This window comes from Panicum virgatum, chromosome 9N (genome assembly GCF_016808335.1).
Source record: "Panicum virgatum strain AP13 chromosome 9N, P.virgatum_v5, whole genome shotgun sequence".
NCBI classification, from domain to species: domain Eukaryota; kingdom Viridiplantae; phylum Streptophyta; class Magnoliopsida; order Poales; family Poaceae; genus Panicum; species Panicum virgatum.
This window is the reverse complement of record NC_053153.1, coordinates 45,645,094-45,672,405: the sequence shown is the minus strand read 5'-3', so window position 1 is coordinate 45,672,405 and position 27,312 is coordinate 45,645,094. Positions and strand designations below refer to the sequence as shown.

Below are 27,312 nucleotides of genomic sequence, written 5' to 3'. Positions count from 1 at the left end.
TAATGACCAGACAGGAAATCTTAATGACCAGACAGGAATATTCTTTTTAGAGGATAGATTTAGAGGACGACGAGTGCAGACAGCCTGAGGCGGTCCTCGCCGCGAAGCTTCCTAGGGCTGAGGAGCCCGTATCATCTGCGTCTGGTTATTATCAAGTAAGCCAGTTACGAAACCTTCGCACGAGCCTACTTCCAATTTTGTTTATGAATGATATAGTTAAACAGTATGTTACCTGTTTGCTAGTCATATGTTTGCCACTTAGACTAATAGTTCAAATATTTGGTGAGAGCACTTATGCCTTTTGATGTGCGTAATAAGCAAGGTTCTAAATAGCTGGCTATAGCCACCGCTATAGCCTGCTATAGCCTTTTGGAGAGGAGAAATCTAGGACATCCGTCTCTTAGCTTTAAAAGGCTAAATCCGCTAATAGCGGGCTATATCCTGCTATAGCTACTAAATTAAGTATTATTTAGCCTGCTAAATCATATAATTAGTCATTATTTCTTGTTAATTTAGTATTGAACTTTGTCATTTGTAAAATTTAGTATTTTAGTCAATGATGTAACAAGGGTATGAAGACAAAGATGTACTTCAGTTCATAAAGTTTTCTGGATTTCATGTTTATATGCAAAATTACTCAGAGATTTATGTATGATGTTGAAGTAGAAATGCATAATTGTGACAAGCTTCTAAAAGATTAGAGAATATACATGAACTATGGTCACCATGCTTCTTGGTGAAATTTGGAATACTCTAAAAATTAGATATTTATATGGTTAGATAAGTATGAAGAAAATTTTAGAGTTAGACATTTGTAAAGAAGTGGGCAGAAGATGGACATATGGATAAACCATATGAGCCATGGTGTCCTATAAATAGGGGTACTGCCCTCCCCTCTTGTCATACCATGGCATAAGAGGTCTCAAGTAGGAGATGACAAGGTTGTCATGTAGTGTAGTGGTGTCATGGTACAGTAGCCACATAAAGAGTACAAGTGTGTTGTACTAAGTTATGGTGAATAAAGAGTTGAGTTTTCATATAGTGTTGTTCTTTCATATTAGTGTTTAGGTGAAGATCTTCTTGGCGTAATGTGAGTATAGGATCCACGGAAGAAGCGGTATCAAACTACATAGATACAATTTCTTGTAAGTCAGTGTCAAGGTTATGGGCACCGATTTCTCAACACATGGTATTAGCAAAAATACTAAATGGATTAGCTAGGCTATAGCCTGCTAGCCTTTCTTAGCCCCTACAAACACCAGAGGCTAAATGCCTTAGCCCGCTATTTTAAACACTAGTAATAAGTTTGTGATTGCGCCATAGGTAACATAGTTTATGCGAACAATATATGCATCGGCGAATTGTTATAATCTTGTTTGATTGAATCTAAGTTAATGGATAAACAATGCAATCTTGGCTGCCAAAAATTTTGATCAACGTGAAACAAGCACTTATGTGCATGATGGATATTACAAAATGCAATGACTGCTCCTTACCATTTACCATGTAGCATATATATATATATATATATATATATATATATATATATATATATATATATATATATAGCAATAATAAGATTAGCACTGTTTGGTGAGTGGAAGCAAGAAGAGGCAACAGTTCTTTTTTTATGTTATTCTGTTGTTACAGTAAAAATGGATCCATTTCAATGCTTAAGATTGTGCTCATATGCTTTCTTAAGTAAAAGTTACTCTGTCCCATTGTCCTTTCATATCAATCTTCCACAGTGGACAACCGATTGTTTGGAGAACATTGGCTGCATCTTATTCGACAAATTGCATAATGAACAATTACCCAATAGCCTTCCCATTCTTTCCAATATCATACATAATATTTTGTATCCCACTGTTATGTTCATGCTAATTTACCATGTTTAATAGAATGTGCATGATTTGATCCACATCATGCAATCAGATGTAACTAAATACAGGGGATGAGATCGAGGTATTAATGAGGAATTGTTCCCATGACAAGCCAAACAGCGTCAAGGTAATCCTCAATTTTAAGGAATGATTCAACTTTAGTGCTTTTGTGAACACCCTTAAAAACGAATACATCTTTTACCTTGGCATGAGATCGTGACTCGTCTTTGGGTTTAAGCATATTAGTCATAATTAAAATACTTGGTAAAAGCACTGAAGCCTTTTGATAGGCATACAAAGTTGGTGATTGTACTGCGCATAACATGTTTTATGCGTACAGTATATATATATGCATCACTTGTGAATTTTAATATTACCCTTACACAAGCTATAATTATTATGCTTACTAGATAGGACAAAATATGATGCCTGCTTGTTTCCATTTGTCACATATAGCATATACCAATAATAAGACCATCACAGTTGAAGCATGAAGAAGATGCACAAGTTCTTTTTAGAAGATGTTCTATTGTGATGAGACACACCAGTAGATGTGTTCATTCCAGTGCTTCATTTTGCTCATATGTTTTCTGAAGTAAATGCTACTCTGTTCCAGTCCCCTACCATGTTGAACTTTCACAGCAAACATATGACTATTTGGGGATACCTGGCCCCATCTTATTCAGTGTATTGCAGAAGAACAACGACCCGATATATGCTTCCCGTTTTTCTAGGAATCCTGATAATAGATTTTAATTATGTATGCTACTTGTGTTTGTACTAATTTATCATGCTTAAAAGAATATGCACGGTTTGATCCACTTGATGCACCACATGACCCTAAACCCAGAGGAAGAGTTACTATTCAGGAACTATTTCAATGCTAAGTTCCACAGCCTTAATGTGATTTTCAGTTTTAAGCAAGGATTCAATTTTAATGCTTTCATTAACATCCTCTAAAGTGAACAAATCTTTCACCTCAGCAGTTTATATTTGTTGTCTTTTTGGTTTTAAGGTTCCTGATATCACATACTACTTGGAGAACAATGATAGCTTTGCTGAGTGGTGCAGCATTCTCAAGATTGTGTACAACAGGATTGGTCCCCATAAAGAACTTATGAAATTCCTGATAAAAGAAGTATGAGTTTCGTTTTCTATTTAAGCCTGATACAGTGGTTGTTCTAATTCCGAAAGTGAAAAAACCCAGAGAAATTGAAGGATCTAAGGCCCATCAGTTTGTGCAATGTGGTGTACAAAATAACTTCGAAAGTAATTGCCAATCGCCTGAAATATATTCTTCCAGAAGTTATATCTCTGAATCAAAGTGCTTTCGTCTCAGGGAGGCTCATTACGGACAATGTTTTGCTTGCCTATGAATTAACTCGCTTCATGCAGAACAAGAGAAGTGGCGCTGACAGTTATGCTGCGCTGAAGCTTGATATGAGGAGGAACTGAACCTGCCACCCACCCCCTCTCCCGCCTCCCCACACCTCCATTGAGCACGTGCATCCCCATGTTGTGGGCCTCACCCCCCGCGCCCTTAGAAAGCGTGTCAAGCTTTTCAATCTAAAGAAAAAGCTCATAATTTTCAAATCAGGTGTCCAAATCAAATTCCGATTGACCACTGTGATCCTCATATGAGATCTTCAAAACAAGACCACACGCGTATATATTTAGAAAATTTTCTGTATGGAACATTTTTTACCTAAAGAAAGAACAATTTATTATGAAAAGCTGGAATATTATTCCAGGTTAAAGAAAAGTTATTCCAATATCTAAAAATTTTGTTCTAGAAAAAATTCGTCCAAATATGTTCAAATGTCGTCTTATTTCAAAGATCTCACCATGAGAAATATAATGACACAATCAAAATTTAATTTGGATACATAATTAAAAAATTATATTTTCTTTTTTATCATGTTAGGCTTTTTGCTACTGGACTTATAGGGCCATATACAACAGCAAACAACACACATGCATGCAAGGGACAAATGGGCCACGGTCGCCGGCGGGAGCCCAGGCGTGCTTTTTATGTGGGTGGAAGGGGTGGTTTGGCAGGTGGCTCTGCCACCTGGGTGGCACGGAAGAAAACTGGCCCCGACCTGCATAGATCCGCCGCCGCCAGCCCAGATCTGGAGGACTCGTTGTCACTGCGACCTCTGCTGCCAACTCCGTCATTGTAGTATTGCGCAACCCACTGCCATTGTCTTCGTCATTGGGCGGTCCCCGTGATGCTGCACTGAGCCCTGGACGGCTGGACAAGCCACGTGTCACCGCCATGTGCATGCAGTGACTGCCGTGGGCCACCATCACTGTGCTCCGGCCGCGCCCGTCGGGGTGGGGGCGTGCTGTAGCACCCTCGCGCGTAGCATCCGCTGCCAAATGGTGCTGCAAACGGCCCTAGTCGAAGCTGTTGGTGCTCCGCACATCCGGCAGGAGATAGACGGGTCAGAGGTTGGTGGCGGATGTGGCGATGCCACCCCCAAAGCAGAGGGAGAGTGAATGGTCGAGGGAGAGGGTAAGAGGGAGAGCAATAGCGGGCGGATGGGGGAGGGGGGAGAGCGACTGCGTGCGGACGTGGGATGGGGCATGATTAAACTCTGATCTGGTGGCCCTCCAATCTTATATGGCGGAGGTAGACAGATCCGCTTGGGCCGGATGGACCTAAAGGCCAGATGGGCTACGGCTCGAGTTTAGAAAGGCCCACGGCGAAACTGCATCTCAAATATATGCTTTGGAGAACTAAACTTTTGACTAAATCTCAAATTTTCCTATAGTTTAGGGGATGTACATTATTATGGCATAATATTCTGTAAAATTCAGATAACTTATTTCCATATTATTTTGAATATCACAAACTTATTTTGCAATGTTATGGTAATAGAGGTTTCTTTTACAGAAATAAGATTCAATTTTTTATTATATAATTTTGAGCTTACATTTATTTAGTGCACTATTCAGTGGACTCTTAGAAAACACGTCAACAAAAATACTAGGTTATAGATTGCCAAGAATAAAATAAAAAGCTTATCAGCTGATATGACATAATACATGCGTACAAAAGTTTAATGTTATTTTCTTTCAAAATTACCCAACTGCCCTAATTCTAAAAAAATACAATTTCCCATAACTTTGAGGCCTGCCAATTGCTCTAAATTGGACTCATTCCAAATTTTCGCTATGGTCTAGCAATCTATTATGCTATTACTAGGAATATTGTAAATTAAGTTATAAAGCATTTTTTTAGCGTGCAAATTAATTTTGGCAATGGTTTAGGTATCTATTTTGCTTTTCTTCTTAATATCATAGAATTATTCACAATGCATTTTAAATGTTCTATAAAATCCCACTAAAATATCTTTGCTATATATTATTATCTGTCTCACAACAAGCGTCTAGGTAAAATCAGGGGCCCGTACGAAACTGGGTCACGGGCGTGTTTCAATATTTTTCTAATCGGCTTTTTTCATTGTAGAAAAAACATCCAATTTGTTATCACTGACTTTGCAAATCACAATTAGTTACACAGGTACAATTAAGTGGACATCCTAGAAAACATGACAACAAGAATATTAAATTTATTGCCAAATTTCATGCTTCAAGGTCGAATACTCCTCACCCGGTAATTATATTATGCTTTCGGCTACTTATACTTTTGGCTCCTTAATAAATAGTCTTATCCCTTCTTCATCCACAACAATATATAGTCAAAAGTATGTTGCCGTTGATTCTAGAAAAACACAATTTTGCCATAACTTTGAGGTGTGGCAATTTCTCCGAATTGGGCTCATTCCCAATTTTCACTATGGTTTAGAAATCCATTTTACTATTGTTCTATATATCATAAAATTATTTACAGTGCATTTTTACTGTGTTCGCAAATAATTTTTGCTACGGTTTATGAATCTATTTTGCTATTGTATGTTCTGAATATTATAATCTTATTTCCGGTGCATTTTAAGTGTTCAACAAAATCTCACTAAAATGTCTAGGCCATATATATATATATTCTTATCTAACCGATAATAATTAGGCCACCATTACAATTTCTAACCAAGGGTTCAACTACGACAAAATAAATGGCCAAAACATGGTCCTAAGCGGCAACACCGCGTGGTATTTCTAGTTGAGAACTAAATCAATACTTAGATAGACTACCATTTAAGGTTTTTTTTCAAAATTACCCTCAACCGTTCATACTACCTTAACATGCTAGCAGCCATACTAGTATTACTGGATTGGCCAAATATTTTGGAAAGAAGAGAGTACAAGGCATTATCTGTGAAAAAGCGTTACTGGATTGACCAATTTTGGCCCTGTTTAGATCATTTTGCATTTTGCATTTTTGTAAGAGAATCGTCAACATTTGAAGTATTAAATGTAGACTAATTAGAAAACTAATTACATATCTCGTCTGTAAACTACGAGACGAATCTAATGAGCCTAATTAATCCATCATTAGAGTATGTTTACTGTAGCAATTTAGTGTCTGCTCACGTCCTAATTAGGCTCATTAAATTCGTCTCGCGATTTACAATCCATTTATGTAATGCGATTTATTTTTCGATTACATTTAGTACACTAAGCAAGCGATTTACAAAAATTTTGCATTTTGCGTTTTGGGATCCAAACAGGGCCTTTGTGACAGTTTGACGGCAAACCATGGTTCAGAACCACAGTGGAGCTGGAGCCTATGACGTGAGGACAAAATTACCAACCCTGCCAAAGGCACGTACTACCTCCGTCCCAAAATATAAGCATTTGTTGATTTCTGCTGATTATGTTCGACCATTCGTCTTGTTCAAAAAATTTGTAAAAAAATATTATTTATTTGGTTATGACATGTTTTATCATCATATATATTTGAAGTATATCTTAATTATTTTTATTTTTTAAATTTTTTTTGAATAAGACAAATGGTGAAACATGATCAGTAGAAGTCAACAAATACTTATATTTTGGGACGGAGGTAGTAGATATCAGCTAGATTCTGCTTGACCAAACAGATAATTCTGAGGATCATAGGCACAGAGAGATTCCCTATGACTTATGAGACTTGAATATAGTTCACTTTCTGCCAATCGTTGTCGATAACCATTCACAAGCTCATCCGCATGTACTCCGGGGGTACTGAAGCTCAAGTAAATAACGAGAATCTAAGAATGAATGCGGACCTGGGCGAGGTCCATATCAAGAAGGCAATAATATATGGATTACTCAATCTTCAGAGGAGAAAATTTTCATGGTCAGGGATGGAGAAAAGCATGTTTTTTAAATGTAAATGGAGAAAAGCAAGTTCAAATAGGTCCCACACAATAAAACATTCAGCAAAGACTGAGATGCCCACACAAATACGTTTATGAAACAAAAATGCGAAGGGTTCCGCTTCATGTTGCAATATCTAAACTATACTTATGATGGATCATCCTGGTATGAGGCTTCAACATGCAAAAGACGGCAGTGCAGTTTTCTCAACATAAATTTCCCAAGTAGGGCATACCATATCTACCACCAGTAGTCACTATCTGAATCCACGTTCTCGTCGTCCTCGTCGGGACCATACGACGCTGTAGAAAAAAATAAAACACAATAAATATCAGAGCCAGTCAGATATAAGTAGATGGCTAAGAATTACTTGGTAACTGGACCGTGCATGCACAATTGGATTTCTTCTAGGCAAACCTAGAATGGTGTGCTTTATAATTTAATGTGAACATAATTGGGTGTTAAGTTTCATTTGAACCATTCTTCTGATCGGAGGGCATGGCCATTTCTAAAATGAAGTCAGCAAAGTACGCATCTCATGTATTACTATCATAATAATAATGTATATGTGAAGAAGATCATCCTTCACATGGATCTTCTCATTAATAATATAAACAGTTGGGAGCCCGTTTTTACGGCATCGTTCACTTTGTAAGCCGCACGAGAAAATGGTCTAACCTCCATCCCAAATTCTGTCCAATGAGTCCAAGAAGTTTAAGGCCCACTGGGTTCAAATGCAGTGAAAAAGAAAACAGAAAAGGGGCCTAACTTCCTGACATTATCTTGCCAATCCAAAGCTAATTAAGCATGCACTACTGCAGCTCTCACCCCCAGCAGATGAGCAGAACATTGCAAAATCAATAAGGTTTCTGTTTATTTGTGCCATTTTCACTCATATATGCCGATAAGAGAGCAGCATTATTGACCTGTTATGGTCAGCCTATATGTTGCTTTCTGCCATTTTAACATCTCATAGGATGTAAAAGTTGTGCTGAAAGTGATATAAATGTAGTACAGCAGTACCTGGATGGGATGTAACATAATTTGTCCTAGGCCATGCCTTGTTTTGTTTCCAAACTAATACGAATTTCGAAATGTACTCTGTTTAAATATTAAATATATATGGACTCATGCAAACTATGGATTGATTAGATTGAGGAGTGATAAATAACTTACTTTCAGGAGGATCGAACTTTTCGATGCTAATTTGCTCGCGAGGCACTCCGTAGGTCTTCAGAATCTTTATAATTTTCTTCAGAATCTTTATAATTTTTTTAACCATCTTTTTTTCCGTGTGCCATTTTATTTTGAATGTCCTGAGTTGCTTTGGTAAAGAGAAATGTTCTGTTGGTGTGTACTTCTCATCAGCTATAACCACATTCTTTTCTATCTGAGATAACAAAATATTTGACCGTAATCAAAAAACAATAATGGGTGAGTTCAGCAGGATGCAGGAACAAGATTGCCATAGTTGGACAGTGTGTATCTACCACTCGACAGAGGTCCTCAATCTGGATGGTGAGCTTCTCCAGGTTTGGTGAGTTCCGAAGAAAGTAATATAGAGCACCAGAGTCAGGTTTCATACACCATTCATTGAGCACCAATGTTTTGAGCTTGCTGAATATAGTGCAGAACTTGAAATCCCTTCTGAAGATAAACTAAATGGAGCACAACAGCATAAGTGTAGTTGAAATTGGACGATAATAATGAATCATTGAGAAGAAGCTTTGTAGAGGCGACTAAAAGACAGAACTAATCATGAGAATGCTGAGGGACATTTCGTGAAACCCGTGTACTAAAATTTTACTGTAGAACAAATAGAATTTTTAAGCTACAAGGAATCTCTAACACTTTCGACCTTATGATGATATATATCAGAAGTTCAACATTCCAGGCAATAGTATAAATAATTAAATAATATAACATATGCAATATTAGTGAATTCCATCGTTAATACACAAAAAAATTATTTAAAACAAATATTTAAGGCGGCACAAAAATCCAAATTTCTCTGTGGTAAGCTATCAGCCATTTTGTTTATTTATTGTGATTTGTAAGAAAGTATTTCACAGTGGTGGACGGTGGTGGTGTTCCAGATAGCATTAAAGAAGTGATTCAGTGCTAATAGCAGATAACTGGAACCAGTCAGTCAATAATCTAGGTATGTTCTAATATAAGTCAAACTTTTTTAAGTTTGATCAGATTTTTAGAGAAGATTAACATTTATGATATCGATGAAGTAAACTATAAAAATATATTTAATGAAATATCTAACGATACTCATTCGGATATCATAAATAACTTTTGGTTTTTCATGTAAGCTTTAAAACTTGGGAATTTTAAAGCATAAGAAGATATATAGATCGAGGACGGATGCATACCACGGTAGGATCACTTGCCAGCTCCAACTCGGAAGCGCCTGAAATTCCTTCAAGAACCACGCTGCTGCTTCCATCGCAGCTGCTGCCATAACAACCCTTACACTTACCGTAACCACAATCCCCATTGCTACTTTTACGCTGACAGATATCGTGGCACATATGCAGATCGTCCAGGAACCTGACACTTGCTGCCTCCAGCAGCGGCATCTTCTCAAGAACAGGAGCCCTGCCAGAATTCACAGACAGCTGCAACGAGATGACCCGAGGAGTCGAGATCCGGGTGCGGTTCTCGCCATGGAAATCGCATCCACGGACGGTGAGACGCCTCAGCGACGGGGACAGGATCCTGTCGACTTCGACCTTGCAGCGCATGAGCTCCAGGGACTCCAGCGCCGGGCACCGCGAGAAGTCCAGGGAGCGGAACGTGAGCTTGGCGTAAGCGAGCTCCACCGTGCTGAGCACGCTCGAGGCGAAGAGCACGTCGGCGATCCGGAGGCGCTGCTTCCAGGAGTGGACGGAGAGCCTGAGCGCCCGGGCCTGGCAGAAGGAGAGGGCGTGGCGGATCCATGGCGCGGCGAAGCGGGACAGCTCGGCATTGCGCCTATCCCTCACGCTGTAGGGCTCGTCGTCGCCGCTGTGCTCGTCGTACTCGCCGCCGGAGATCTCGCCGCAGCGGATCTCGAACTCGTCCAGTGGCGCGCCGCCGCGGAGGAGAAGGAAGGTGTTGACGAAGCTGTTGAGCGACCACGGCGTCCAGTCGGCCCGCCGCCTTCTCCGGGCGGCGAGGCGCAGGGCGCGCGTGGACCTCCAGAGGTGGCGCCAGCGCCGGGCGAGCACGGAGGTCCGGACCGCGTCGTCGGACGGCAGGAAGGAGACGATGTGGTTCAGGACGTCGTCCGGGAGCGCGCTGAGGCGGTCCACGCCGTCCATCGCGGGGATCCGCGTTGTCTCCGCCGCCATTTTAGTAGCAGTCGTTGGAGATCGAGCGGACAGACGGTCGGGTGTCAGGGTGAGGTTGTGAAGAACGGCGGCGGAAGTTGGATTGGTGTGTTGAGGCCTTGAGGGCAAGGCGTGTATATATCAGGTCGTGGAGAAAAATAAGGAAGTGTGAGCTGCAGGATCGGGGAGTTGCCTTTTCTCGTGGAGAAAATCAAGGAACGACGGCTGTTTATTTTGTGCGTCCAGGTGGAAATCAAGGATCGCTCGCGCGGGAAACTGCCGGGGACGAGGCCGTCTCCCTCCGCGCGCGCCTCGCCCACGCCGCCACGCTGAAGGAGGAGCACCTAGGTCGGTGATCCGATCCGCTCGCCTAGATCGATCGACGACGAGAGCAATCTGCTCAGGACGGTGTTCGTGGGGAACCTGCCGCTGCGGACCAAACGCCAGGTGAGTTCGCGGCGTTCGGAGAGATCGAGTCCGTCTCCGTGCCACTGGTTGACGTCAGTACAATGCCATGGCCATCGAATTCCTTGTTATAGTATAGATTTGATTTGAGGTGGAAACATCCCAATGTCTTGTGATTGTTCTTCCTGCAGACCAAGCTTACGGGGAAAGGGGCCGTTTTATTTACAGGGGAAGGTCAATGAATTGTTTGACAAGTGAGTGCCATTTCCTTGTGAATTGTTCTTCCTTATCTAATTAGTTAACTTAGTTATGTACTGCGACAAAACAATGATTAAAAAAAGCACATGACCTTCACAATTGGTTTCCTTATTAAAGACATATTTGCTTATTCTTTCCAGTGTGCATGCCTATATTGTCTTCAAGATGAGCAGTCTGCACGCACTGCTTTGTCCCATAACATGGCACTGGTGGAAACATTGATTATTTCATAACTGGTACTAGATTAAAAATTTCTGTGTTGTGATTGGTAAGTCTGTGTTCTTTCTCAATCTTGTAACCTTTTAGTTTGGTGGCAATCACATCCGTGTTGATATGGCATGCCCCCCCTCGTAAAAAGCTTCGAGGAGAAGGGCCTCTTTATGCCATGCCCCCCTGTATAAAATTTGTTAGGTTATTTCTTGTGTCTCCTGTTCAAAGTGGCAGATGAATTCTTTGTTTCCCCATGCCACCAACTACAAAGCTGGAGATCTTGACATTTTTTTACTTAACTATATCTGGTGCTTAATGTATATAGTCCCAACCTCTGTAGAAAACAATGTGTATAGGTGTTGATTTATATTTACATGAGTCGAGCAATTCAGCCATTGCAACGCCAATTCAACAACAAAGTTAAGTGTATCTAATCTTTCGTTGTTTCCATGGGAATCAGTTGTTAAGCGTATCTAATCTTTCGTTGTTTAAATTATTTTCATACTTCGCAAGCATTTTCTTGTTCAAGAGGAATATAGATTTGACTCCTACAGGCTACAGTTGCATGTGATCCAGATTCAATTCGCACTGTAAGTGAAACTAAGTTGATTTATGGACTACTTGTATGGGTTTTGTTTTTTCGTCTTAGTATGATCTGATGCCATCTTTTCTTTATTAGATGGAGATAACCAATGTTATGAGTTTTTTTTTCTGTCATAGAAGTTAAATGATAACTGGAATCCGTCTCCCAATGAGAGATGGTTTTTTAGAGAACATTGAAATGGCAGAAGCATCACTGGTGAGACATTCTACACTGGTGAGAGATGGTTTTTTAGAGAACATTGAAGTGGCAGAAGCATCACTGGTGAGATGGTTGTTTACCTCAAAGTAGCCAACCTGGAAACCAGTCCCATTCATGAATTCTGCTAATCCGGTCATGTCACTGGTGAGACATTCTACACTATGTGTTGCTACAGAGTTATGCATTGCTATGTCAAATTTTCCATAGTATATCTGAATGCATTTATACTTGTCCTCGCTGGCCTTTTATATCGTCTTCAGTGATGCACATATACATCTATACTACAAATTTTGGATTTCATTGACTGACATATTTTTTAATCAAACCCTTACTATCTCAGAGAAAAATTATTTGTGAACTTTTTAGATTGTACATTCTGTTGTCAACCATGATTCTGGAGTTGCTAATACATGTTCAATGCTGTATATGACTTTAGAAATTTCTTCAGTTGGGGACTAGACAGTTTATTGCAGTTTGTTTGATTGATCACTGATCAGGCATCAAAAGCTGTTAAAAAGACATAATTTTGTTGGAAAGCTGGGTCCTTATTATAGATGTGTCAAACGTCAATCTGCTGTAGAGAGATATATCTCTGGTCTTACTATTCAGAGATGTTTTGCAGGTTGCATTTTTTGCATTTTTGGCCACCTTTGCTCGTGCATGCCGCCGCCCGTCGACGAGCCGACCAGTACGTGAGCGCCTGCTTTCCAATACATGTAGATGCAATACCAGTACGTATGCTTGCTAAGTGATGGCAAAACACTTAAGTTTGCTGAATTTGCATTCCACCTATCACTGGTCTCACAACTAACAATTGTAGGCAAAGTAGAGCATTCCACCTATCGCTGAATTTCCATTCCAACTATCTAATTTGATTTCTCCTATTTTTCAAAGAAAAATTAAATTAATGTCTCCTGATCCGTCGGGGGCAGCGCCCTCCTCCACGGCGAGCCCATCTAGTCCGCCGCCGTACCGCGTCAAGCAGCAGCAGATCGAGCATACCTCGCCATCCGCCATGGAAGCCATCGCCGATGACCCCGTCCCGCGCTGCTGTGGTGACAGTCGCGGTCTCCCCGCGTTCTTCCCTGTGCTGCCATGGTGGCAGCAGGGACTCCCGCGTGGTGCTTTGCCCGTCGTCGATTCGCTCCTTGGCGGAACCTCTGCTTCACCCCGTCGACCTCATCGCTCGGATCCCGCATCGTGCAGCCCACCCCAGCGGGATTCATCACCGGCGGGTTGCATGGCGGCGCCACCGGCTCCGCTCTCCTCTCCATCGCCACCCGCCCTGGCGGGATCCGCCGTTGGCCGCCGCCGCCTCTGGGCGGGATCCGCCACCGCTCCACGGATCCAGGCGGGGATCCACCTGATCTGGTAGGATCCGCGGCCGGCTGGGGGATCCGCTTGTGGTAGCCCTCCACCACCGCCGGTCCGAGCTCGCCGCTCGATCCGGTGGGATCCGCTGCTTCGCCCCCCCCCCCCTCCCGTCCACGCCGCCGCCGGATTGCTCCCTCGCCCCTCTATTTTTTTTCTCGCTTGTGCTCTGCTGCGGGCTGCGGGTAGACAGGACAGAGAGATAAGGGTGAGGGCATCCCTTCCTACTACAGGCACCCCAGAGGTGCTACCAGAGAAGCTGCTGCACTGTTTTTCTTTTGCTCGATCACTGATCGAGATTGCGTCGCCCACCGCTCGTCGACCTCGTGCCTCTACTTCGACGTCGGCATCGACTTCACTGGCCTCTTCTTCCTCTCCGACCCTGCAGCATGGCGAGATGGCTGGCACCCAAGGGGGCGCTCGTTTGTGCCGCCGCCTCGTCCGCACGTCGACCTTCGCCGGCTCGTCATCGCCTTCACCGATCGGGACGCCTTCTCCGACTTCGTCCACCGTCATCTTGCCTCACCCTACTCAGTCTGATCAGCCGATGTGCGTGATCCTCCCGGCTCCCTGATGTCCGTCCTCGTCGAGCGCGCCCTTCACCGAGCACGGAGGGCTGTTGCTGCGTCGCCTCTTCGGGCAGCAGTGGCGTCACCCCGTGGTCTTCTCCATCGTTGCTTCCTCACCGCCGTCGACCACGTCCCCAACCTCATCGTCGACTCGTCGCTGCGAACCCCGCGCATGGTCTTCGTCAAGCTGTACGATTTCTTCGCCGTCTCTTTCGAGCGCCGCCGCCGCATCATCCGGATCATTCGGCCTTGTGCTGGAAAATCTGGGTTCCCCTCGCTTCGTCTAGCACAACCACATCGCCAGCGTTGGCATCTCGTCCCCGACTACTTCGTCTACTCCAGCAACAGCAGGCGTTGGCATCTTCTACCTCGCCTTTTTCTGCGCCTGCGACCGCCATGGAGGCCTTCTTTGCTGGTCCCCCTCGGCGACGGCGTCTGGTTGTGCATCCTCCCTTGCACGTTCGGTATTGGCAACACCGATGCGTGTCATCGTCCCCGAGGCGTTTCCGGGCTTGGCAAACCCGGGAATGTCTCGCCCGTCGGCTCCTGACTGCATCGACCCTCTCTTCGACTGCCTCGACGCGTCGCCGTCTTCGTCTTCGGCGTCTTCTCGCCTTCATCATGGCGCCTCCTCGTGCGCCCGCGGCTTCATGTGCGGCTCCTTACCCTCGGCAACCTTGACAACTCCACATCGACCACGGCTACCCTACGCACGGCATCTTCGACCACGGCTACTCGTCCTCATGCTCGGCTACCTCGACATCGGCACAAAGGGCTACCATCCGCATGAGTTACTTGCCGGTTTTCTCTCCAGTCGCAGCGTCCGCACCACACCGACGTTATGACTACGGGGGGATGTTAGTCTGTTGGCTACTGCTTTCGGCTTTTTCTCCAGTCTCACCGTTTGTGGTGCTCCCGCTGTGACTGCGGGGAGTATTAGAGTATATTTGGTAGTTATAGATATATGTATCGTAGATTGCCATATGTATCCCGGAGAGCCTTGCCCCCCAAGTCTTGTACTCTCATATATACCGGCCGAGGCCTCAATGCAATCCAATCCACAACATTACATGCATCTATTCTTTCTACAGTGACAATGCTGAATCTCTAGATCTTGTTTAATCTGTCAGATTTTCATTCCACTTTGTTGAATAAAAAATCCACTAATAATCATGTTGGTGACTCTGATAATAGGTGTAGCAATTGTTCGGACAAGGTGAAACTATAGAGAGTGCAATAACTATTTTTCTCCTTATATTTTTTTCCTCTACTATCTCTGTTGTCCTTCTCAAATTTGGATTAGGCCTTCTACCTTGTAATTAAATCCATGCTATGAGTTTGTGGTGTCTGCATTCATCTTATCATCTTATCATTTGCAACTGATGGATTTTCAAAAAACATTTGCAGGCTTGGTAACCTGCTGCCAATTCAGTTAATTTGAGAAACTGACAATAAGTACATTCAGGCCAATTATCAAAACGTAATATTTTTTCAGAACCTTTTCAGGCAGCCTGTGCAGATCTGAGAAGCAGCAAGTTATTCATGAAGTTGCTAGATGCAGTTCTGAAGACTGGGAACCGCAAGAACTAATCGAGGCGAAGCCATGGCCTTCAAACTTGACTCTCTTCTAAAGCTTGCAGACATCAAGTCGACAGACGGCAAAACAGCAGGTTAGTACAGGAAAAATACAATACTGTGAGTTGTTACACAATAGCAGGTTTTTTTCTAAGAATATCATTTCAGAAATCATTAATGCAAACAACTTTCATAAAATTTATTGCTAATTCGGCAACTTTTTACCCTTATTTTGTCAGGTAAGCCATCATCCTCCAATTGGTGTTGCTCATTGTGAGAACGAGCATTTTACTTATGACATCACGTCTAAGTTGAAGATCAAATTCTTGGGAAATTCAATGGAAGTTTACCCAGTTGGAAGGTGAGTTGTTAGAATTGCATTTGTTTCTTGGAGATCTGTATGTCTTGAAACGCGTTAATAATCAGCAAACTTTTGAAGATTGTGTTGGAACCAGTTACTGAAATCACCAAATCTAACGCCTGTTATATACTTTGTATCATAGGACTAGGGTGACACTTAAAGAATCTGGCATTCCACCGCCAACAAAGGTTAACAACCTGATACTTGGCCGCACTTGGGTTGATTCACCTGGAGAGATGGTCTTGACAAACCTGACAACTGGAGACAAAGTTCTGCTATATTTCCAGCCATGTGGTTGGTTTGGGTATGATATTGACCATCAATTTCTTGTTGCATTTGTAGTTGAGTGACTCTTGATGTTGCCAATTATTTAATTTTAGTATTATAGTACACCCCGTTTCATTTACCATTGATTGTGAGGGTGGGGGGCAGTTCATTCAATTCTGTTTTGCCGAGGGATTGTCTCAATATGCTGACATACTTTACATTCCAGGGCTGGTCGATATGAGGTGGATGGGTGTGTGTACAGTGCAGAGGAAGAACCCAAAATAATGATTACAGAGAAATGGAATAAAATGTTTGGGTCCAGGCATCAAGTGTGCAAAGGAAGGGTAAAATGTTGTTTTACCATTGTCCGGGAACTGGCTCATGGAGATGACAGAGCAACAGAGCAAGAAGAAAGAAAATTTAAACAAAAAGAGGCCAAAGGTAATACAATACACATGAGTTGCATAAAACTACCGCAAAAGATCTATACATAGCGAAGCACCATTATATTTGGTAAATCTATCTTGTGAGCAGAAATACTTGGGGGTTCTTTTGTGTACCAGTATTGGCCTTTGACCTCCTGATAATGAAATGCTATAAGCAAGGTGGTCCACTTGGTTTATTTTTTGAATGCATTTTTCTTAATGTAGCTATTTGAAAAAAAATTGATTACAGAAAGATAACAAGTATGCTGAGTATGTAGGACCAATAGATACTTCAATGCTTGAACATTAAAATTCTTTAGCCATCTATTTCTCAGGTAAAATTTGCATTTGTGTGCTGCTATTTGATTCATTGCTTATTTCTTGTGCCCAGCTTCATCATGTTCACTTCAGTTCAAGAGAGTATTCTCTCTTTTTTTAATAATCCTCCTCTTTCTTGTAGTACTGAACAACATAAATGAGTTTTGCTGAAATGAGTTCTGTTCTCCCAGTAGAAAGCTGGGACAACAATAAGCTATAATATGAATCAAAATTAATAAAGACTTTCATTATAGTCAAACACTATTCCTGGCTTCTCCGAAATGCTAATCCCCACAATCCAATCTTCAATGTGGGTACTGGATGCATACCTCAATATATAATTTAAAACATTAAGGTTTGGATGCAATAAACTATTGCTTAGCTATCTTGCATCTGTATGCACTGTTGTGCCATCAAGTCTTGATATTGTTACATGCATGCATAAGGCCATGATCATTCCATTCATATTCTGAAGCTTACTTGTTTTTAATCATTTCTAAGCTGACCTTAAACTATGTTATTGGTGGTCCACAGATTGTTGTTTGGCAGTATCTCCACATTCCAGATGGCCCAGATGTACTGACCACAAAAACGGCACTGGTCTGGGTTGTCTTGGTGCAATACATTCCAAGGTTGCTTCGAATATTCCCTGTGACCACGGATTTGAAAAGAACAGCTGGTGTTTTTATTGGAACTGCTTGGGCTGGTGCTGCTTATTATCTTCTATGGTTTATGCTGGCTGGTCGTGTAAGCTATGCTTTGTTATGTTATGTGCTATCAAGTATAATTTCCATTTTTTGCTCATTGGAACATGTAATGGTAATGAAGTTTTTCTCTGGCTACATTATCAGTGAGATCTTACCCCAGATTTTTCTTATATTCTGAATAACTGATTATATTTTAAATTTTGGTAAAAAATTGTGTTACATACTCCAGTAGAAACCGTTTGACTCCTCAGCTATGATGTTAGTTTTTAAGATGTAAAATGAGATCTGTGTTCATATATTTTAGACATCAACATCTTCATATAATTGATTTTTAACTATTGTTTGAAAATCTTTTGTAGAAGAAATACTCACTGTTAACACTGTCCATCAAAGACTTTTTTCCCCATAAATTTATGTCTGCAATCATGTTCCACATGAATAATGCTGGACCTTTATACATGTTATCTGCTGTCATCATTCGTTCATTGAAACTGCCTCTTCTAATTTTCTGTAGCTTTTTACATATTCCCCATGACTTGTACTGTAGTTTTTATATGTATTATTTACTACAGAATGTAGGTGCTTTGTGGTACTTTTTAACCATACAACGTGAAGATAGCTGCTGGCATCAGTATTGTGATCCCGATGGTGGATGCCATAGCAGCTACTTGCATTGCAATAATAATCGGCCTGATGACTACGATAAATGGCTTAGTAGTACCCAAGTATTCAACCTGTGCAATGGTACCCAACCTGATCCTTTCAACTTTGGCATTACCAGCAAGCACTACTTGTCTCTGGAATAGTTGGTCCAGGAAATTTCATCTCAAAATTGTGTTATCCCTTCTGATAGGGATTGCAAAATCTAAGGTACTTCATTGCTGTTATTTACGAGATTTCTCACAATGCAGAATTTAAATTTGTTTGGATAATTCTGAAGCTGAACAATGCCCAGAAAATGAGCCCAGCTTGCTCGAAATACAAACTCCTTTTAGATCTGGTATTAGGAGCTGTTCTATTTTAGAGCCTATCTTTTCCTGCTATCTTAATTTCCATTTCCATTGAACAGCACCCTTGGTCAAGGGCTTTCAACAAGCATATACCCTGGAGAAGTGCTATTCTCTATTTTTATATGTGTGCTCGTACTAATCCTCTCCACTCTTCTCATTGGTAACATGCAGGTAGAGTGATTTTTTAGTTTATGTATTCTGCTTTCCAGCCTTTTTTTCTTAGCTTGACAGTTGACACTGATTAAATATTTTCCAGTCTTATCTGCAATCAGTTTCTATACGTCTCGAAGAGATGCGCCACCATTTACTTCCACCGGATATCAGACAAAGAGTGAGGCATTATGAACGATATAGGTGTTTGGAGACCAGAGGAGTATTGAAGAAAGTTTGGTTCAAACACCTTTCGAAAGATCTTAGGAGGGATATCAAACGACATCTCTGTTTGGATCATGTCGTTGGATAGTTTATATTACTATTGGTTAGAAGATAAAGTTGTCTTTTGAAAGTTTTAATTTTAATCTCTATTAAAGTTATGTGATGGATAAGGCACTGGTTGGTTGGACGAGCCCCACATGGTAACCGCACCCATCCCGTCGATCTCGGACGCATTAGATCTTCTTTATGCTTTGTTCGGTTTAGAGGGGATTGAAAGAGTTTGAAGAGGGTTGGAATGTATTAAATCCCCAACAAATCAAAACCCCTACTCAATCCTCTCCAATCCCTTCCAATCCATTGTGGAGGGGATTAACTGAACAAACCCATATAAGTAATTACTTTAATTTGTGAAATTCCAGCAATAGCGTAATTACTTTAGTTTGTGAAATTCCGGCGAATGGCTTTAGAATGCCAGCGGCTAGGCTAGAATTTCGATGTTCTAATTACTTTACTTTATGAATAGTGCTTGATCTATGATCGATGCATGGGTCGTTGGATTAATCATATCCATCGCCTGAAATTATGATGACTATTTTCATGTACCAGCCGATCGAAAAACAGCATCATCATTCATCCTTGTTTATTCGACCTGCAGGGGACTCGCAACAGTGTAGATTTCCACAATTGGGGACAGCGGCAAGCAACTCCTATGGTGCCACCACCAAACAACAATGTCATCAAGTCAGCAGAAGAACGCGTCTCCCATAAAATGAACGCACTAGACCATGTCTTGGAGAAGCGTGGAAAGATGATAAATGAAGTACTTGAAAATGTCAAGCGACCGAACATGATACGTGCCAGGTCGGTACATATATACTGCTTCACTCTGAATTTTGTTCTCTCCTCGATCTGTTGCCTCCACTAAATATAATATAAGTATTTTTAGAATTGACCAACTAATAAGTTTACTGAAATTAAAGACAAAAAGAAACTACGATGTCAAATTATTATTATTGGCGTAATAAAAAATGTTGTTGTTGATATGACACTTCTATATAAACTTGGTCCAATCTAATATAGTTTGACGATTAAAAATAAAACTAGAAATTCTTATAATTTTTGGACAAATAAAACGGACTAGCTAGCTAGCGTTATACATACTGATGGATTATATATGGATGCATATGAATATATAATGCTTGGTTATAATCCTTAATTTGTTTGCAGGTTTAGGCTAGCCCTTTTTGGCGTTTCAACACTGGGTGCCGCCATTTACATCAAGAAACATTTCTTTGCTGGGAGCCAAGATCAGGCCGGGGAAACCAACCCTCCCTGTCACCCGCATCATCAGCTTGATAATACTTCACTTAATTAGAACATTTTTTTTATCTCACTCAAGTAGAACATTCCCTTTGCCAAAAAGCTTAATGGCCATCTCTTGTGTGTTGCTATATGAAGTTTGGTCGGATTTCCAAATTAGTTACTGATACAGGATACATACACAAGCTGAACTGTATTTTGATACCCAATTTCTTGCTTGGTTAGAAATGATTTGATGCTTAAATTACCAGGAGTTGTAATTATAAAGAAAATTTGGCTCCATAGAGCACAAAGATCATCTGGTAATATGATATTACCATTGAATTGTTTTGCTCAGCCTTAACTGCTGTAATCCATGCCTCTAGAGTGTGTCAAGCATTTAGAGGGGCAGCAAACAGTTCAAAATGGTTGGATGGTTCAAACTAATTCCAGGGCATCCATGCACGTTATTTGTGACATCAGGAGTACCGGAATGGAGCATGCCTGGCTTCTGTGGATGAGTTGAGTAGATGAACCATCGGTCCCAAATGTGAAGACCACTAAAGATTAAAAGAGAACGTGCAATTTATCAGTACTAATCTATTACTAAATGTTATTTAGGATTTTTAATTGTTTTACTTTCGGTTGTACGAAATCCTACATTCCAAACACTATGTTTTCCCACTTCTCTATTTTACGAGTACATTTCTATCAATTCTCTGAATTTTATCAAATTTGCCTATTTTCAATTTCTTCGTTCCAAACATGCCATGTCTTGTTTTGGCGGATCACGATCTCGCTGATCCTGCGTCTGAATAATAAAGTGAGCAACAGGATTAAAATAGTTTTTTAGATACGATTAAAAAAATAGCTGAGGGACTGAGTAGTGGACCCCACTAGTTTGATCCCTGGCTGACATGATGGTGCCCGCAGTAAATATGAGTTGCGCAGCAAGTCATGCTGCAGGCGGGGCGGGTTGCGGCCTGCCACAAACCCTCACAGCTGGTCGCAACTATTTTTTGCGGGTTTGAGGCTACCCACAAGATTTTTTGAATGAACCACACAAGATAGTACGCGTTTCATTGATATAGCAGAAAAGTACAAAGCTACAACCCTGGAAGGTCATAGCCAGGAAAAAAGAAAAACAAAAACAAAAAACAAAAAAACTCACCCGGTTGGATTGGGACGTCAACACGGGAAACTCAACTACTCAAACTCACCCGGTGATTGGGACGTCAACACGGGGAACTCAACTACTCAAAGCGAAGGAAACACACGACACAGACAGAAAGAGACCGAGCCGTCGCGACCAACCACCAAACTACACATGTAGTCGCCAAGGAGACACAAACCCGCGCCGAAAGGGAGAAGAGGGAAACAGACGACACCATACCGAGCAGCCACCGCCATGCGGGACCTGTCGCTGTAGCACCGCTACAAACGCCACACACCATCCGATAGAGTGGAACCGCCGAATCCAGACCTCACACCAGCTGCCTCGCAGTCGCCACCGCGAAAACACAATGCGCGGGGGCCTCGCCACACCCGCCGTTGGACTCCTCCTCGCTATCGTCGCCACGTCGAAGACACCGCACGCGGAGGCCTCGCCACATCTGCCTCAGTCTCCGTGTCTTGGATTCGTATATAAAATCGCCATTAGGATGATGCATCATGTTGCCCTGTTTCCAAAGACTCCATCAAACGACCGAGCCGCGCCCATCAAGCGACATCATCTCGTTGCCCCACTCGTGCGAGCAGCCTCCATCGCCATGCCAACAAGCCATGTTGTCCCTTGCGCCGTCTTCCGATGATGGACCGCACCGGAGTAGCCACAGTGTAGCTGGACCGCCCGCCACAATCCGCTGCAAGTCAAGTCGTCCCACCTTGTCGTTGCCGCAAGCGCTGCCCTCCGACGTTGTCCCACGCCGCACTGACAGTTGCAAAGCAGTGCCAGCCGCTGCAGTCCGCTGCAAGCAGCCAACCCGACAAACATGAGGCAACCCCCGATCGCCAGCACGACGTTGGTCGCCGCCCCATGAGCTCGACAACCCCCATTAAGCTCGCCACTTGCACCGAGCCGCCCCGCCCCGCTAGTGGCAGTCCTTCCGCCGCCTGGCCAAGAAGTGTCTCCACCAACAACGCCTTCAACAAGGTAGCGACGCCAAAGGCGCCGCCGTCGCTTGTCCAACAAGTGGACAGGGTTTTCACCCGAAGAAACTCGCGCAGAAGAAATGGGCTCCAAAATGACACCCCCAGGGAGAACGACGCCCACAGACGCCGATGTCATCACCACCAGCAGGAAGCCGGCAAGGCTTTCGCCCGGAGAATCCCATCCTAACTGCACGTCCACAGCCCGGCAAGCAGCCCGTCAAGGCAAGAAGTCTCCCGCGGCGGGCGGCGCAGCCGTGCCACCGCATGCCATGGTCAACTCGCACCTTCAGTCGCAGTGCCACTCACCGCCGCACAGGCCACACGCCCCGCACCGTCGCCGGACACCACGCCCTGCACAGACTTGTTTACCCACAAGGTTTAGCACGTGGGCAATAAGCGGTTTGTGGGTTTTGTGGCAGAAACTCTAAGCCCGCATGTCCCGCATGGACAGACAGCTAGCTCGCTTGCTTGAACAGGCAGCTAGCGCTTGCTTGCCCAGTACTAGTCCATTTAATCAACCAATAAGTTTCATCTATATTTTATGAAAATTAATATAAAATAGTGAATGGAAACAAAAGCTAAAAAAGGCGCTAATAATTAGAACAACAGTGTCGTTCTATCATCAATCAGATTAGGATTAGATTACATCATCAAAAATAAACAAGAATTATTAGCTCATTAACCAAACTAGTACTTTTTTCAGCACGTGCTATTCATCAATCTGAGAAGAACCACATCTCATTAGCTTCTTTCAGCAAGAGAACACCATACCTCACAAGGACTTTTAAATAAAAAAGGGAGTAGCTGCCAAGCTTCTTCTTCCTTCAAGCAGATCATAGACCCTTTCTTCAAATCTGGGAGCACCTCATAGTTAAAACAAAATTTTTGATAAGACTGGATGTGAAATCTTAACTATACCAACAAAGAAAGCATACTGGATACTACTGCTGACATCTGAAGATGCAAGAGTGCAAGACCATTTTTATGCAGTGAAGGCGATTAGAGATCACCTTGTAGTGTTTTTTCATGTTGTAGTACTTTTTTCATCAGACAAGACAGTTCCACGCCTCTCTGTAGCTCTGTTCAGAGCTCTGTTTTCACACCAATAGTAAACAAAATGATAGTGGTTCACACCAATAGTAAACAAAAATGGCAAACCAGACATTATATACAAGCTTTGCATAGAACTCGTAATTGCAAACAACATGATAGTGTTGTCAACACACTACAAGCACAACTGGATACAAGCAACATTGGAAGAGTACTTATTCTGAGTACCAGTTTGGATAAGGGTTTCAGATCCAAAAACAATTAAACATGTATTTTTAGCAGGATCACTACTGCTTACACAAGACTAAATTCTAATTCCAATTACAGAAAACAATTGAACAGGTTAAGCAAGGTACCTATTATTTAGTATTAAGGCCTACTGTTATCAACAAACAATTGAGTTAAACATTGTTTGTTGATGAAACAAACCTGTAAGCTAAACTATTTGCAAAACATACCTTGTGCTTAGCCTAACAAAAGAAACTTATTGGGTAGTTCTACTGACACGAGCATGCTGTACTAGCTAGAGACTAGCACTGTAGCAGGGAGCCAGAAGAAAAGGTAAATGACAAGAGTGTTAACTAGAGATAGACAATATTGATGTGTGTCCACTCTTTGAAATTAGATAACATTGAAACTGGTGTAGGTGATTGAGCCCTGCAATTGCACATTTTTATAAATTAATGGATTGTATCAATGAGATAGAATCATATTACGGGGGAGAGGGAGACCAAGGTTTACCTGAATGAAATCTTCTCATGATGGCAGACAATTGCAATGAAAAGAAAAATATGTTTGGAGCAGCTCTTGCAAGGCGGAGGCGACATGGAGCGTAGTGGGGATGTCACTGGCCTCAAGCGCGGCCAGCGCGGCACGGAGGCGGCGCAGGGAGAGGGCGAGGTGGTCGGCGCAGGGCTTTCCGTATGTGGCCGGCGACGGGTGCGCCGCGACGGGCACGACGAATCCCGGTGGAAACCCTAGCCTAGGTTTTGCGGCGGAGCACGGGATTGAGGCGGAATTGGAGCCGCTGAAGTGGTTCTTGCGGCGGCCGGGCAGTGCGTGGTGGCGTGGTGGAGTGGTGCAGCGCATAGTGGGCGGCGGCCTGCAAGCGGCGGCGGGTGTCGTCGGCAGGCCGCAGGCGGCTGAGCACGGGATTGGGGCGGAAGGAGAAGCACCAGGTATTTGCGGGTCTTGCGGGCTTCTGCTCTGGTCCACGGGCTTGGTAGGCTAGCCAATATTGGGCCACTAAAACCTTGCAGCTGAGCCGCATAGATCGCCCCGGCTATTGGGAAGGTTGGTGCGGTTCGCTGGTTGTAGCGCCCACCGCCCGCGTTCGACTCTGCTCGACGTGGGTTTTCCCATCCGGGAACAGTATTCCCTTTATTAAAATCTCCAGTCTCTCTCGCGTGGTGCCACAATGGAAAAACGACGTGCCCGTCGTCTACGAAACCATGGATGACTTCGGTAATCTCAAGAAGGACGCGATGTTTGGTTCTGAGTGTAGTTGTAGGTTGTTTGTATATGTGTGGGGTGTGAGTGTGGTGTGTGTGCGTAGAGTGGGTGTGAGTACACATGTACGAATAGATTCTACAGCTGTACCCAGATGAGAAGCTTCAAAAAAAAAGATCGCCACGGCTTCAAAAAAATAGATTCTACAGCCGTGGCGATCTTTTTTGGCCCTGTTTGGTTTCTTCTTTTCTCTTCTATTCTGTTCTATTCTACAAAAAAATCTAACATACATGAAGTACTAAGTGAAGTCTATTTGTAAAACTTTTTTAGAGATGAGTGTAACTTTTCGTGACGAATTTAATGATGGTAATTGATCGAGGATTTGCTGCAGTGATGCTACAGTACCATCCTCTAATCACGCAGTCAAAAATCTCATTTGATTCGTCAGGGATCCTAGGGCAGGGGTTCTAGAGTTGGTTTTGTAAACTGACTTTGTTCGACACTCTAAAGCATTGGTCAAAATTTATTCTAGAATCGGGTTTCTTAAAGATAGGTGCCTCCTCGGCGCTTGAGAGCATTTCACGGATACGGCATGTACGACAGCTTCTTCACAGTGCGCCACGTCATGGCTCTGCTGCACGCGCGGACGTTGTTGTTGTACGCCAAAAAAAGCAACTTGGGCCATGTTGTGTTTAGCTCGAACCCAAAAAAATTTCGATGGAATCTTACTAATTTGAAATAAAAAATGAAGTCTATTTATAAAAAATTTTCCACAGACGGGTTGTAAATCGCGAGACGAATTTAATGATGCTAATTAATCCATAATTAATTAATAATTAACGGATGGTACTGTAGCATCACTGTTTCAAATTATGGATTAAGTAGGCTTATTAGATTCGTCTCGCGATTTACAGCCCATTCATATAAAAAGTTTTATAAATAGACTTCATTTAGTACTCTATGCATGTGTTAAAACATTCGATATGATGTTTTTTTTATGTTTACGAGATTTGTGGGGTGGGTTGGCTACATCAAGCTTGTGCAGGTCTTGGGCCGAATTTGGCCCCACATGCAGCGATAAGGCTGCTCCTGGCTGGAGAAAAAACTCCACATCTTCCTCATTCGTCTCTCTTTCCTCTCCTCTCTCTCCCTCCTGCCACCGCTGGTCGCCGCGTGCATCTCTCGCTGACTCCCCACCCCACCCAGGCACAACACCACCATCACTCCTTGTATTCTTGTCGAGCGGCATTCCGGTGTTGCGGTAACAGAAAGTGGAGCACAAGCTGCGGCGACAGTGAGCTCGATTGGATCTAGTGCCGCGGGGGCTGCATATGGTCCGCCAGTCGGCCAATGGCTGAAGCTCAAGGCCTGTGAGGTGTGGCGGCTGGACCAGACCTCCCCGCCACAAGCTCCACCCGATCTGCTCGCCACCGACAACGCTCCCGTGAACAAGCGGCTGCCTAATCCCTCTAGATCCAGTCAACGCGGCGCTGCCTGCTGGAGATCTAGCACCCTCAAGCAGCGGCTCGTCTGCAACTGAACACGACGAGCTCCCTCCTAGCCTCCTCCGGCAGCATCTGTGGTGGTTCCTGAGGTAGGGAGAGGCAGCTATGCAGTGCTGGCGACCACGATGCGTAGCGGCGGCCTCCCTCCCTCCTTGCAATGAGCGATGGCCAGAGTTCCTTCACAGTCTCATACGAGGCATCCCCTCGGAGCCAGTGAGAGCAGGTCTGCATCTGAGGATGCCCCGTGCTCCCAGCCAGCTCCTCCCAGCAGGCCATGTGCAATCGGCTGCTGGCGTTCAAGGGGCAGGACACTTCGGCTGCGTCTGGGAGCGGCACCAGCGCGATGGGCGCGACGCGCTAGAACTCATCCCCACGGACAGGCGGACAGCATGCCCAGGCAAGTCGACGAGCGTAGCTAGCTACTTTGATGATTTTTTTTACCACTGTTTGTGTGCTAGAGTGTTGCATGTGTTCATGCCTGCGTCGCCTATGTTGCACAGGCCGTGGTAATCAATTTGACAACTGGTAATTCAAGTAAATTCCCCTAAAGAAAAGACACCTTCTGTGATATGATGGAATATCTATCTTTGTTGTGTATGAGTTTTTCATTCCGATTTATCCACCCTGAGGCATAATTAGCTAGCTTCTCGTTTGTTTTTTCTTTGTGTTGTGGGCCAACTGTAGAAGACAAATTTGTTTCCTGTCTTAAAAAAACAGCTTTTGACATACTTTCATTT

At 43.2% G+C, this 27,312-nt stretch overlaps 1 protein-coding gene and 1 long non-coding RNA gene across 2 annotated transcripts; one reads left to right on the top strand and one right to left on the bottom strand.

Annotated features, from left to right (window-relative positions):
- Window positions 1–7,388: 7,388 nt before the first annotated feature.
- Window positions 7,389–10,459, bottom strand: LOC120689037 (putative F-box/LRR-repeat protein At5g02700). The gene is made up of 2 exons (XM_039971383.1): window positions 9,637–10,459; window positions 7,389–7,450 (listed from the first exon to the last, which is right to left on the bottom strand). Exons 1-2 carry the CDS (start codon window positions 10,457–10,459, stop codon window positions 7,389–7,391), a joined length of 885 nt encoding a protein of 294 aa, XP_039827317.1.
- A 7,108-nt stretch (window positions 10,460–17,567) lies between these two features.
- Window positions 17,568–19,976, top strand: LOC120692472. Its single transcript, XR_005682642.1, has 4 exons — window positions 17,568–17,776; window positions 18,309–18,606; window positions 18,806–18,917; window positions 19,003–19,976. It is a non-coding gene; the product is annotated as an uncharacterized LOC120692472 (long non-coding RNA).
- Window positions 19,977–27,312: the final 7,336 nt, after the last annotated feature.